This window comes from Mollisia scopiformis, assembly GCF_001500285.1.
Source record: "Mollisia scopiformis unplaced genomic scaffold LY89scaffold_1, whole genome shotgun sequence".
NCBI classification, from domain to species: Eukaryota; Fungi; Ascomycota; class Leotiomycetes; order Helotiales; family Mollisiaceae; genus Mollisia; species Mollisia scopiformis.
The window spans coordinates 1,711,030-1,724,347 of record NW_017263581.1 but is presented as its reverse complement, the minus strand read 5'-3'; the positions used below and the strand labels follow the sequence as shown (position 1 = coordinate 1,724,347).

The window sequence follows — 13,318 nt, the reverse complement described above, 5'->3', positions numbered from 1 at the left end:
TTCATCCCAGTAAATCGTCGAGTCCATTCCCCAATGATTGTTGTGCCTGCGCTGGTCTCTGTTGCTGTGCCATGGTGGTTGAGCTAGTAGAAGATCCAGCACCCCAAATACCAGCACTGGCCTTTTCCTTCGCAAGTTGACCAAGTGCAGGTCCCGAAGTAGGAGTGCTAGTCTTCTTGATGCCAGCGCTTGCCGATGACCATAAAGATCCAAAGGCGTCTCCGCCGGCAGCTGGCTTAGAAGCGGCTGGGGATTTGACGGATGAGGTAGCGGAGCTGGCCTGGCCTTGATTTGCAGGGGCTTGAACAGAAGTGAAGTAATTCGGTTGGGCACCTTGGTAGCCAGTCGGTCGCGGTGGTTGCTGAGCCACAACAGGTGGAGAGAAAGCAGAATAGTTGATTGGTGTAGGGTTGGTGCTGGTCGCTGGTGAAATAGATGAGAATCCCACGAGATCGGTCAGATTGGCTGCTTTAGGAGCAGATACTGGTTGAGGAGCGGCGTATTGTGTTGTAGAAGTGGTGGTTGCGGTAGGAGCAGCTGGGAATGATGGTGCTGAAGTTTGTACAGAAGGAGTGGCAGATTGGAAGTCGTCAAAATCATCATCGTCTGCTACTGTGTTCGAAGCGGTTGGAGCTGCAATGGGAGCAGATGTGGGGATAGGGTCATCGAAAGAGAATAGGTCGACCTCAGGTTCCTTCTTTGGCGGTTCTGGCTTCTTTGCTGCAGCTCGTTCTGTAGTTTTCCGCCGGCTCGAGGACGATGTTGCTGTATCAGCCTGTCTTCGAGATGGTGCAGCGACAGCCCCTTCGTCGTATTCATCGTACTCAAATTTATCTCCTCTCCGTCCAGTTGCTGAATGATCGCGGCTAGAAGAGTCCTGAAAGTCACTTGTCTGGCCTCCGAATCCACCACCATCGCCATAGACCCCACCACTGTATCCACCATACCCTCCTCCACCGCCGCTGCTCGTCTCCTCACTACCGAATCCACCATATCTGCTGCTGCTCGAAAGTCCACCGCCCAAGCCGGCTCCGCCTTCAACTCCAGTATATTTATTTCGAGTGGCTCGGGCTTTCTTCCTTTCCGCGCGGATTTTGTCGACATCAGACAGAAGCTCTGCAAGTTCCTTGGCCCTGTTTCGTACATTGACACCTTGATCTTTACCATTGGCATCAATGAAGTGGAATTGTCTCAGCATCTTTAGCAGTGTAAGATGTGATCGAGCATCATCAATGACACGTTCAGAGCCATTCTTGATCAAGAACTCAAGTAGTTGTAAAGCCTTGTAGATTTGTCTCCATTCCTCGGCCGCTTTCTCCGTAAAACGCTTATATATCATGGGCATAATTTCGTTGAGAAGCTGGCTATATCAACCGTTAGCAGGCCGAATAGTGACGTAGTTGATACAGTTCACTCACTAATTGTATGTCCCATTCGCAATTTCTTGCATTAAACTCGAACTGGCGCCCTATCCAGGAAGTCAGTATTTCAAGTCTGATATATTTCGTAGGGATTGTCTGCTCGACATTGACAGACTCCAGGAGTACTGACCCATGGCTCGTTGTTCGTAGCTTCTCTAACTTTGGCCTCCATTTCGGTGTAATTCATAACGGCATTTTGGACCTTCCTCACTCCCGCTTTGAGATCGTAGAGGGTGAGATTGGACGCGGCCTCCCTCAGACTGGCGAGATCCATGATGGTAATGGCAGAATTATCAGAATAATGGTGTTGATAGATTGTACTGTGTCGATGTATCTGGATTGTGCGCGCCTTTTTCATGCACCTCGAGGAGTGTTAGCCGTTGGGTTGCGCTTCGACTTGGAGATGTCAGAACCCGCCAAGCACAACTTGGGCATCCCTGAAACCTGGCCAAAAAGACATCACGTGACTGGTGATAAAATTTGTGAAGTTTCATTGAAAGATACATGTGAATTTGCGAGAAACTAAGAGTTATTACCATCGTAGACTTTTATGGAACAATCGTACTCTTTGTACAGTTTGTAGAGTCGAGTGCTGCACGGAGCAGCTCAATGGACATCAAAGCTAACCCCTGTTCTCTCCGCCCCTAAACGGAAGAGAGAAAAATCGAAGCATCCATGACTTTTCTTCTCCTCCATCAACCACCTTTTGTACCAACATCAACAGCATCAAATTGACTCGTGAGCGGTTCTTCACATTCTCAATTGTATTCTATTTGTACTTTACAAAGCCTCCTTGTCCTCATCAACCAGGCCCACCAGCTACCTCAAGCCGCTACTTAGCATAATCTTTCCAAGGTACGTACTGCACTGTGTTTCTTCAGACGCTACTTACCCTACACATCCAACCATCGGTGGGATCTGAGAAGCAGTGTAAGTTGGTTCGGTGAAGGGCATGCATGATGCGGGGCGGCGAGCAGCAGCTCTTTCATATGACGGCCTACGGGTTCGGTGATCAAGACCAAAGCTGTCTCCCTCAACTCCAGCTTTTCTTGCCGCAGCGGGAGCTCCCAGTCATGGTTGCCGAGAGCTATCATCAGAATGAAGTCATTGAAACTCAACGAACTGTCAAAGCACCTCCTTCTCCCGATGAGATTTATTGCTTCATATTGCGGGCTTTCTTGGATCCTACCAGGTCCCCAGGAATAAGCGGTGATGGACATGTCGGAAATCGTTGGAAGCAAGGGGTGTTGAATGGTGAGAACTGAGCTTCCTGAAACCGCAGAAACAGCCATGAGGAGCTGAGCTCTGCTCTTCCCTGGTCTCGCAAGTAGCACGCAATGGACCGCAGCAGCTCGAGCACCGCACCGCACCGCATAGCATAGCATGACCCCTCACCTCACCCTCCTATACGCCTGTGGCACCCCTCACCACTCTCCCGATCCTGCTGGAATCCTGGAAAACCGCTGGGGACTGGACTTTTGTCTCCTGGGCGGCGATGGACGGCGGTCTTTTCGTTGCTGCTCTGTCGCTCAGCTCTTGCCCAACCAATCAGTGGATGGCGCTTACCCGTTTCTATCTTAGCGCACCCTTCCTCACAAAATGCCCCTCTTCACAAAACCCCGCCAAAGCCTTCATTCCTCCATAGCAAAATCCTTCACATACAAATCCCCAACAAGATACTTTCACGCTTCATCCGCAAACATGACCATCAAGACGTAAGTCATCAATCTTAATGCGATATCTTCATCTATTCATCAAGCTGACAATTGTAGCTTCTTCGACGTTACCTGGGAGGGCCCAGTTCTCGATGCCGCTGGCAAGCCAACCTCAAAGGTCGCTGGTAAGTAAACAATTGTTCATTCCTCGAGCGCAATGGCCATCATCATTATCATCAACATCGATCAATATCATGCGCCCCATCAATTCGTCTTCATGCAATCTCTCTGCTATCCTCAACACACCTCGAGTCGTCACCTCATGTGGCTGTTGACGTCGTTGACGACTTACCCCACCTACATCATACCATATTGAAGCTGACATATATCTGCAACAGAGCAAGCTGGCCGCATCAACTTCCTTCTCTACGACGATATCGTCCCAAAGACTGCTGAGAACTTCCGCGCTCTCTGCACCGGCGAGAAGGGTTACGGTTATGCCAGCTCGTCCTTCCACCGCATCATCCCTCAATTCATGCTCCAGGGAGGTGACTTCACCCGTGGCAATGTACGTCCTTCCATCATCACACATATACAATGGTAACTCACATTCGCATAGGGCACTGGTGGCAAGTCCATCTACGGTGAGAAGTTCGCCGATGAGAACTTCCAAAAGAAGCACACCAAGCCAGGACTTCTCTCCATGGCCAACGCCGGACCCAACACGTAAGCAACGGACGACCCTCAATTCTCAAACACAAGCTGACCTTTCATCTCTACAGCAACGGCTCTCAATTCTTCATTACCACCGTTGTCACCAGCTGGCTCGATGGCAAGCACGTCGTCTTCGGCGAAGTTGCTGACCAAGAGTCATTGGCTGTCGTCAAGGCTCTCGAGGCCACTGGCAGCGGTAGCGGAAAGGTTACATATAACAAGAAGCCTACCATCGTCAAGTCTGGTGAATTGTAAATTGGTTAGCCACATGGGAGTCTTTCATTATGCTTGAGCGCTGTCTTTCATGGTCCTAAGATGCTCGCATGGTGGTGGATGGACTGGTGAGGGAAAGGAAAACGTTGAGTCGATGCATTAGCAATGACAGCCTGATTCTACACCACTTATCATCTTACTCGCCGTGATTTGTCTATGAATCAATTTAGTGATATGCACGCCATCATCCCCTTGCGTCATGTAGAGTTTCTTTTTTGTTCTCGGCCACAGTGTCGTGTACCATACATATCGCTCCCAACCAAGACATATTTAGGGTTAACGAACAACATTAGGTCACGAGCATTGTGTATCTGCAGTCATCACGATCTCAATAACATGTGAAATTGCCTTGTCATTTTTGGCCATTCTATCTACTCAACATAATCCGACCATTGCTTGTTTATGCAAGTTGTAAGTCCGTGGTATCTTCCCAAACTCCACAGACAGCCTATCCTCGCTATGCATAAAAGTCAAATTATCGCCATTACATCCTTCACAGAAGCAACCACTCATTGAAGTATTCGCAATTACTGGGTCCCACTGGTCCTCCCTCCTCACACAGATCAAAGACAGGGCACCGTCCACAAGGAGCTTCGTTCAAGACGCTGCCTCTGTCATCCTCATTGAGCATGCTCTTTCTCAAAGCTCGGTATGCTAGTCCCCCCGACGCAATGAACACCTTCTCGATCTTGTCATCGAACTCCAGAACATCGAGCAACTGCTGGAGATCACTCGCCGTCAAGGTCTGCGTGAAGAATTTGTGTGCCTCGATCCATACGGTCAGCTCGTCCAGGGTCGGGTACGCTTGGTATCCAGCAGGCATTGGCAAATTCTTCTCATAGTACTTCATCCGCTTCGACTTTTCATCCAACTCCTCCTCACTCTTCTCAGCACCAAGTACTTGATCCCTCTTTGCCCTCGCCTCCTCTGGACTCATCTTCTTGATCACCTTCTTCGGCTCTTTCTTCATGGGACCACCGTAGCTTTTACTGAAGTAAAAAGTCTTCTTCAGAATATAGTCGAACAGAGTGTTCATGATCGTGTCAATGAAGACGGTATCCAGTTCTCCATCCGTATACCAAGGGCCACCCGTCGCTCGATCATTGGGAGACAGGTTGCTCTTAATGTACATCTTTCTCGCTGGGTGCTCGACAGACTTCATCTCCGAAATCAGGTTCCTGCTCTTGAGTTTCTTGAGAGCGGCTTGGATGACAGCTTCGTGAAGATTGGAGCGGCTCTTGATGTTTTTCGTCCAGGCTCCTTCGTCTTCTGCTTCGTCGACATAGCTGTAGACCAAGTCTTCCTCAGTCGTGAGCCCACGGTACCTATGTTGTAACGGAAATTAGCTCCTACTCATTCTTCAAACCAACCTCGCGCAGGCTTCTCTCACGCGAAGGTAGAACCGCATATTGAAAACTCACTTCAACGCCTCCTCCCGCGTCCTGACCTTCCATCCCATGCCCGGGTCATGGACAACCTTGAGCAGCTTCTCGTCCGTTAACTTCTGCAAGACCCTCAGCGCCAAATTGACATCGTGATTGCCCTGCGGATCACTGGGTATGATATCGAGATCGAAGATATCATTCTGATGGAATACAATGTATGAATCTTCTTTTTGGAGGGGTAGAAGCTCGTCGTAGATTCTGGTTGCCAGCCCTGCGAGGTCTGGCGCGCTAGATGAGGATACCATTGTGTTTGTAGATGGTTTGCGATGTGGCAGATTTTCTGGAGGTAGAGAGATTGTATGATATTGCTATGAGAGTGGCATTGAGGGAATTGACTGCGGTGGTTTGCAGCAGTGTGCGTTTGGTGTTGCGTTTGCGTCTTCAAAATATTTTTGGAAGCTCAAGCTCGAGTCATCGCGGGGGAAATTTTACGCGAGGCTTTTGCAAGGCTAGACATTGTCCGGGATGGGACTTAGACATCCAGACCATCATCTTCATTCACCAACTTTTCATCCTTCATTGTTCCGCTGCTTCATGATCCCAACAAATGAGCAGTATGAAACGGGCTGTGCAAATGTTATTCACAGCGTTATCATTTTCACTCTCTACTACGTAGCTGGAGTCTGATAGGTTTGCTCACTTGTTGCAAAGTCATCCAAGGAATCCAGTCAAGACCTTACTCTGGCCCAAAATCACGAGCAAATCATCCCACAGCTCGTATGAGTGGCGTACGCCAACCATCTGGCCGTCAATGCTCTCGAAGATCCCAATGTTACTTACAGTCATCTCATAGGCTTACCTCACAATCTTGCTTCCAGCCTCATGTTTCAGAGCCCTCTAACGCGACCCGTCAGCGCGCCTATTCCTATTTTCCGACCAACTTACCACCAAACCTTACGCTTTCCCATCTCACGTACGAGCAGCGTACAATGCCGATGTCTCGGTCGTCTATCTGGTCTCGCGTTTGGCTTGCCGCGAGGCTGAGCTGAATCATTGGTGTCGAGAAGTCTCGTCTGAAAGCAGGTCGTTTATGAAGCGCCGGCCCAGGGCAAGACACCATGCTGGGGATCTGGTCCTATTGGACAGCACAGCGGCTGTCATGACGGGCCACTGTATCAACAATTATAGAGTCATGATCTTTTGTTTCCCTGATCGAGATCTTGCTTTGTGAGAATTGTTGGGTTCATGATGAATATTTAAGAGTGCGGAGTTCGCTGGTTTGCTTTCTGTTTCATTCCTCATCTCATCATCAGCTTTCCTCTCAAACATACAAAACAGTTCCTTTCCGGTCTTTCTTCTGTCGGTTTTTTCTTGTCTTTATCTCCTTGAGACGGTCTCTTCAGACACTTGGTCACTCATTACTGCTAGCTCAGCTTACTTTCACTCAATATCTACGCTTTTGAGATTTATTATCACAAGCTGTTACAGCACCACCAACTTCAACTATCATTGTCCAGTTGTCATCAAAAGTCGTTCAGACTAGCTTTCCTCTTTCCCCGTTCTACATTCAACCAGACTTTACATTTCAATCATCACTCGCCAAAATGCCAGGACCAGCATTCGGAGCTCTCGGTGCGACTTTCACTGTCGTTCGCGGCATGGAAGCCGTCTCCCTCGTTGCCATTATTGGCATGACTGCAAACTTCATCGCCGAAATGGTCTCAGTAAACCAATCCCCACCACACGTCCTAATTGGTACTCTCAGCGTCGTACGTCTCTTCCGTTTCCCAATCTCTCAACATCACCCACTAACCGCTCTCACAGACATGCATAGCAGTTCTTTACGTTGCAATTTCCTACATTCTATACTTCGACTCCATGCTCCCCTTCCTCGTCTCTACCGGCCTCGACTCTTTACTCCTCATCGCAGTCATCGTCGTAGCCGTCACAGTCGGAAAACCGCTCTCTTACCTTGACTGCGCCGCTCTTCCTTCTGTCGGCACCACGTCTTCGTTCTTAGACAGTGTTGGACAGAATATCAGCAAGGTGAACTATTGGGTCTGGGCTGGTGCCAGCAAGACAACCTGCTACGAGATGAAGAGTATCTGGGGGTTGAGCATTGCACTTTGTGTGCTTTTCGCTGTTAGCAGTGTGGTTAGTGCTTGTCTCTGGAAGAGACAGAGGGTCTTTGCTCCTGAGGCGAAGGATATTGAGAACTAAACCAGTTCCCTATTCCTTGAATCATCGGAGAGATGGAATCCAGGATCTGGAAGGGAAGAGTCTGGGGAGGAAGAAAATGGCAACAGGAGGAGCCTCAACGGCAAACAACGAACAATTGGGTAATTTCGGTTGGGTTTTCTAATGAGGAGTTTTGGCTTGGACACATGTCCTAATAATGACAATAGAACTGCGTTGCTATTCACACTACACTCTTTTGGGATGCAAGCATCACACTCTTTCCTGAAAATCACTTCTAGCCACTATCCCAGAGATGGAATACAAAATGCACGTCCTATGAGCTAGTGTTTGTCTCACTCAACTTGTGAATCGGTATAGGGAGCATTTCCCAAGTATTGTGCAAGTTCAAGAATTCATTGCTGTCTATATCTCTACCCTCAAGTACTCTCAGCTTAAATCAAGCACCACTCTCCCAATAGCAGCTCCTTTACTCATCTCCTCAAAAACACCTTGCAAAGCATCCATCTTCTCCTCCCTACAAACAGTCTTCACAATCCCCATACTAGCTAAATTCAAAACCTCAATCGCCTCCTTCTGACTCCCAACACTGCTCCCCACAATCCTCTTCTGCATCGCAAACAAAGCCCCCGGCGTCGCATTACTAATCGGGACCTGTTCTCCCTCCGGAATACCCACACAAACCATCGTGCCCCCAAACCCCAACATTGGCAACGCCTGCGCATACGCCCGATTACTCCCCGCGCAGACAATAACGGCTTTCGCACCTTGCCCACCTGTCAATTTCATGATCTCTTCAGCGAGAGTCGTATCGTTAAAGTCACGCATGTTGAGGAAATGCTCGGCGCCGCATTCTAGGACCAGAGAGCGTTTTGATGCATCGTCGATGCCGATCATGCGGTAGCCCATTCCTCGGGCTCCGATTTGGATGGCGAGATGGCCGAGGCCACCGCCGGCTCCTGAGACGACGACGAAGTCTCCGGATGAGGTGCCGGATTTGAGGAGTGCTGAGTATGATGTTAGACCAGCGCATAGCATTGGAGCGGCGAGTGTGGAAGACAAGTTGGCTGGGATGGGTGTCACATAATTGGCGGGTGCAAGTGTATATTCAGCGAACGTTCCAGGAGTGAAAAACCTGTCCTGTTCTTTAGATTTGATCCATCGAATAGAGAAAGAAAAACTTAATCGGGATAGGAGTGGAGATGGAGGTCAACATACCCAGAGAATTTCTTCGTTTCGCAATGTCCGTCAAAACCAGCTTTACAAGCCGCGCATTTACCGCAGAAAGCAGCAGCCCACTTGATACCGACTCTATCCCCTAGCTTCACGGAGGTGGCTTCACAATCAGGGCCGAGTTTTTGGACAATGCCCACGCCCTCGTGACCGCCTATTTGACCGACTGGGCAAGGAGGAAGGCCAGTCCAGCCACTTCTCATGACGCTGAGATCGCTGTGACATACTCCTGAATGCTGTCGAGAGCTGTTAGCAATCTTAGAAAGGTTGGTGAGGAATTGGAGAAGAACTCACAGTTATGCGGACAAGTACCTCGCCTGGACCGGGCTCAGGGGTTGGAAGTTCTTCTAGCTTGATGCTGATTTGTCCTGGTTTGTCTATCGGCGCATTAGCAATTGAAGGATTGAGCAGAAGTGCTTAAATTACCATAGACAGCTGCCTTATAAGTCTTAGGTATGCTGAAAGTCGCGGTTTCTGTAAGGGTTGCCATCTTGATAATTTTCACGTGATCGACAGGTCTTCAATAAACCTGGAAGTGCCTAGGCTGTCAAGGTTGACGATGGAACTTCTGAAGTGAAGAACACGCTGATACAATAGTCAGTAGATATGCTATCAATGTTTGCAAGAAGACCACTTACGATAAAGTTCAAGATGATTGGGTCAGATCCTAACCTCCTCGCTGGTTTAAAGTAGGTATATGAAAGTCTACTCACGAATCGAGAGGAGAAGAGAGTGTGAGGATGCGGGGTAATGATTTACCCTCTTGAAACAAAAGCAGCCCACTTGTCTAGTCGAATGCCTGATCAAAAGCTTCAATGCTAACATTTCGGATGAATCGCACCGCAACCAATGCCGAGAACTCGGTAGCATCGTCCCGACATTGAAATGCTGTCTTTTGACACCACACACGGCACGCTACTCGCTGTAAAGAGTCCATAAGAGCACAGTTCTTGTGTAGAGGCGCTCGATAAGGTGTAGGACCCATTAAATATACGATCTTGAATCCAAGAACGATCACGTGATGGCGCACCTCTTCTCCTATCTTCCTGTCAAGGTACCGAATTATACCAATGGCCTGAAATCAAGCAGTCAGATAAAGTATCCAGGCACAGGGTTCTTTCAAGGATTCAACAAACCCTCAAGATTGGAAGGAGATATCTTCGACCTTGAAGTCAGCGGCACGATTCCAGAAGATATCAACGGGACATTCTACCGTATCCAGCCAGATCAACGATACCCGCCCCTGTTTGAAGAAGACATCCATTTTAGTGGCGATGGAAACGTGTCTGCGTTCCATTTCGAGAATGGACATGTAGATTTCAAGCAGCGATATGTGCACACCGAGAGGTTCAAGGCCGAGACTGCGGCGAGGAAAGCGCTGTTTGGGAAATATCGAAATATCTACACAGATAGCGAGATGGTGAAGGGTGTTATTCGGACGGTGTCGAATACTAATATCGTGTTCTGGAGAGGCATGTTACTTGCTACCAAGGAAGACGGTCCTCCTTTTGCAATGGATCCAGTCACCTTGGAGACGATTGGACGGTATGATTTTGAGGGACAGGTTGAGTCGCCGACTTTTACGGCGCATCCCAAGTTTGATCCGAAGACGGGGGAGATGGTTTGTTTTGGGTACGAGGCGGGAGGAGATGGGCACGATGCTTCTTGTGATATTGTGGTTTATACGATTGATAAGAATGGGAAGAAGACGGAGGAATGTTGGTACAAGGCACCGTTTTGTGGTATGATCCACGATTGTGGATTGAGTGAGAATTATCTCGTGCTTCCGATGACGCCGATCACGGCTAATGTGGAGCGGATGAAGAAAGGAGGGAATCATTGGGCTTGGGATCCTAATGAGGATCAATTGTATGGAATTGTGCCGAGAAGAGGTGGTAAGCCTGAGGATATCGTATGGTTGAGAGCAGATAATGGTACGTCGAATGTCAACTCGGATAACTCTGTCGTACTAACGAATGAAGGGTTCCACGGCCACGTAGCTGGATGCTATGAGAATGAGGATGGCCATATTATCTTCGATCTCACGATCGCAGACGATAATGTTTTCTTCTTCTTTCCACCAGACAATGCGCCCCCTGAAAATCTCCAAAAGAGGAACAAGCTGGTATCGAAGACGTTCCGCTGGACTTTTGACCCAAAGTCAAAGACGGATACTCGAGTCACTCCAACTGAAATTTTTGATATCAACGGCGAGTTTTCTCGCATCGATGACCGTCTCGTGACGAAGAAGTATAACCACTTTTGGCAAGTTCAAATCGACCCCACGAAGCCATATGATTTTCAGAAGTGTGGTTCTCCCGCTGGCGGTCTGTTCAACGCAATGGGGCATTTTACTTGGGATGAGAAGGTCAAAGATGTTTATTGGGCCGGCCCCACGACTACATTCCAAGAACCAGTCTTCGTCCCGAAGAACACAGACAAAGAAGGTGATGGATACTTGCTCGCACTTTTGAATCATCTCGACGAGCTCCGGAACGACATCTTGATCTTTGATGCTCTAGATCTGAAGAAAGGGCCGCTTGCTGCTATTCATTTACCTCTGAAGCTTAGGTTGGGCCTTCATGGCAATTTCGTAGATCAAAAGGATATCGATGATTGGAAAGAGTTGAGGAAGGAGAATGGAGAGGTTGGCCCTGTCAAGGCAGCAGAGAAACCTTTACCATGGCAAAAGCAAAAGGGCTATGTCAACGGTACAAACGGCACAAATGGGGTGAAGGAACATGAAGCGTAACCATTAGAATAACATCTGGATGAAAAAGTAACTGTGGAATCATTTTGAATGTGCAAACATTGGCTGTGATGTGTGTGCCATTAGTTTCGGACTGAATTGTCTCGTGCAGCTTGAGACTTTGTTATTGCGAAACTTTCGAATGCTTCTTCTCCTCCTCCTTCTTTTTTGCTTGATAATGAAGACAGATGGAAGGTATGAAGCAAATTGGAGTTTGGAGGATCTGAGCTCGAGAAGACATCTTGAGCTGCCTGCAGCAGTAGCTATCACATATATGCCGGCTCCGATGCACCTAGCCGATGATTCCAACTTTCATTTCACAACACTTTGGCGGTGAAGGGATGATTGTAACAATTGAAGGATCGATGGATTCGGCTTTAAGCCTTGTTAGGAAGTTTCACAACCATCTAAACGGCAAGTGACATGACCACGAAGATGCATGGCGAATGTGATGAATCGAGTCGTATAAGATGTGCTCCGCCCTGTTGTCATGGGACCTTACAGCTGTGGACATGTTCCACAAGAACGGCTGTCAACGTGCAACTCGAGAGTGGTCCTCCCGATGTGGTCCTAATCAGGGGCAAAAGTTGGAGTGTGGGGTTAAGCGAAGGTTCAGATCAAAATGCTTCCCAGACACCAAAGAGTGGACCAGAAGGTGTATGATGCATTGTATGAACCCATAGTATAACCCCAGATACAGAGAAGAGTTGAGTGATGGGAAAAATCATTGGTCAATGACTCGAACGAGAGCTGAGTTGCTTCACTAGGCAATGTTCTGGAAGTCGTGTGGGAGCGCGAAACGCAGATCGGAGCCTGCCGACAGCAGATGGCCGTCACGAATGAGCCGTGTTATAGACACAAAAGCAATATAGCGCATGTGCAGATCTTGCCTTCCATTCGTCGCCGTATTTAGACTCATGGGCGAGTTTGGAGTGATTGGATCGATGGAGCGGGATGGTCAAGTATCAAGGGAGACGTGCGAATCCGATGAGATTCAGCTCTGCAGCATCCCGCCGCTCTCCTCGAAAACACAATAGGATTGGATAGACATCAAGATTGCTGCAGGGACGGGACAAATGATAGAAATGATAGCACCAATTGAGAACACTTGTGATGTCTTTGGAAATAGGTGTCGAGGTCTGGATGATTGATACAGCACTCAATGTACAGTATGTCGAAGATCTCCAACTCGGAGTAAAATGCGCTAGTCTTCATATGGAAAGGCTTAATTCGGCTAAGATCTGGGTTTTTAAGCTTGATTGTCGGTTGTCATTGGCTCCTGTCATCAAACTCTCCTTATCAAACACGCCTCCACAACGCCATCATCACTGTGGATTGTCGACCATTCGAGAGTTGTTATTATTCACTAAACTTCTATTGATCCCTTCCTCCGAAGCCGCTAAATTTGCCTCCTCCCGCATTGCATCAACTGGTTTCATGGAGTTTGCACAGCAGCGACTTCTTCGCCCAAAGCGCTTTTGTGCATTCATGGAACACATCGTCGGATACACAAGAAAGTATTCTTGAAAGAGTGTCAGGGAGGCCTTCCATGCACATGACTGCCGCGTGAACCTCCACAGTTGCGGAAACCTTTCTTCTCTCTGCATCTGGGCTGCATAACATCGGACTAAATACGGGTCTTGAAATTTCTTCTTCCTCCCTCTCCAGCCTTGGCGACTGGGCCGCGGCGTA

General features: G+C 48.4%; 6 protein-coding genes across 6 annotated transcripts; 3 read left to right on the top strand and 3 right to left on the bottom strand.

Moving 5' to 3' along the window:
• Position 1: 1 nt before the first annotated feature.
• On the bottom strand, positions 2-1,695 carry LY89DRAFT_727343 (ENTH-domain-containing protein; the record flags this gene model as incomplete). Its single annotated transcript, XM_018219142.1, has 3 exons — positions 2-1,364; positions 1,419-1,468; positions 1,552-1,695. The coding sequence occupies 3 exons, from the start codon at positions 1,693-1,695 to the stop codon at positions 2-4; spliced, it is 1,557 nt and encodes a 518-aa protein (XP_018078667.1).
• A 1,306-nt stretch (positions 1,696-3,001) lies between these two features.
• On the top strand, positions 3,002-4,140 carry LY89DRAFT_679471 (peptidyl-prolyl cis-trans isomerase). The gene is made up of 5 exons (XM_018213880.1): positions 3,002-3,136; positions 3,194-3,261; positions 3,475-3,644; positions 3,696-3,802; positions 3,859-4,140. Exons 1-5 carry the CDS (start codon positions 3,021-3,023, stop codon positions 4,043-4,045), a joined length of 648 nt encoding a protein of 215 aa, XP_018078666.1. The 5' UTR covers positions 3,002-3,020; the 3' UTR covers positions 4,046-4,140.
• Positions 4,141-4,556: 416 nt separating this feature from the next.
• LY89DRAFT_776448 (RNA polymerase Rpc34) lies at positions 4,557-5,753 on the bottom strand (the record flags this gene model as incomplete). The annotated part of the gene is made up of 2 exons (XM_018222047.1): positions 4,557-5,388; positions 5,485-5,753. 2 exons carry the CDS (start codon positions 5,751-5,753, stop codon positions 4,557-4,559), a joined length of 1,101 nt encoding a protein of 366 aa, XP_018078665.1.
• Positions 5,754-7,052: 1,299 nt separating this feature from the next.
• On the top strand, positions 7,053-7,668 carry LY89DRAFT_663060 (uncharacterized protein; the record flags this gene model as incomplete). The annotated part of the gene is made up of 2 exons (XM_018212683.1): positions 7,053-7,217; positions 7,273-7,668. 2 exons carry the CDS (start codon positions 7,053-7,055, stop codon positions 7,666-7,668), a joined length of 561 nt encoding a protein of 186 aa, XP_018078664.1.
• A 405-nt stretch (positions 7,669-8,073) lies between these two features.
• Positions 8,074-9,747, bottom strand: LY89DRAFT_693026 (GroES-like protein; the record flags this gene model as incomplete). The annotated part of the gene is made up of 5 exons (XM_018216612.1): positions 8,074-8,779; positions 8,863-9,113; positions 9,172-9,254; positions 9,304-9,335; positions 9,719-9,747. The coding sequence occupies 5 exons, from the start codon at positions 9,745-9,747 to the stop codon at positions 8,074-8,076; spliced, it is 1,101 nt and encodes a 366-aa protein (XP_018078663.1).
• Positions 9,748-9,860: 113 nt separating this feature from the next.
• On the top strand, positions 9,861-11,629 carry LY89DRAFT_634317 (9-cis-epoxycarotenoid dioxygenase-like protein; the record flags this gene model as incomplete). Its single annotated transcript, XM_018211386.1, has 2 exons — positions 9,861-10,811; positions 10,860-11,629. Exons 1-2 carry the CDS (start codon positions 9,899-9,901, stop codon positions 11,627-11,629), a joined length of 1,683 nt encoding a protein of 560 aa, XP_018078662.1. The 5' UTR covers positions 9,861-9,898.
• Positions 11,630-13,318: the final 1,689 nt, after the last annotated feature.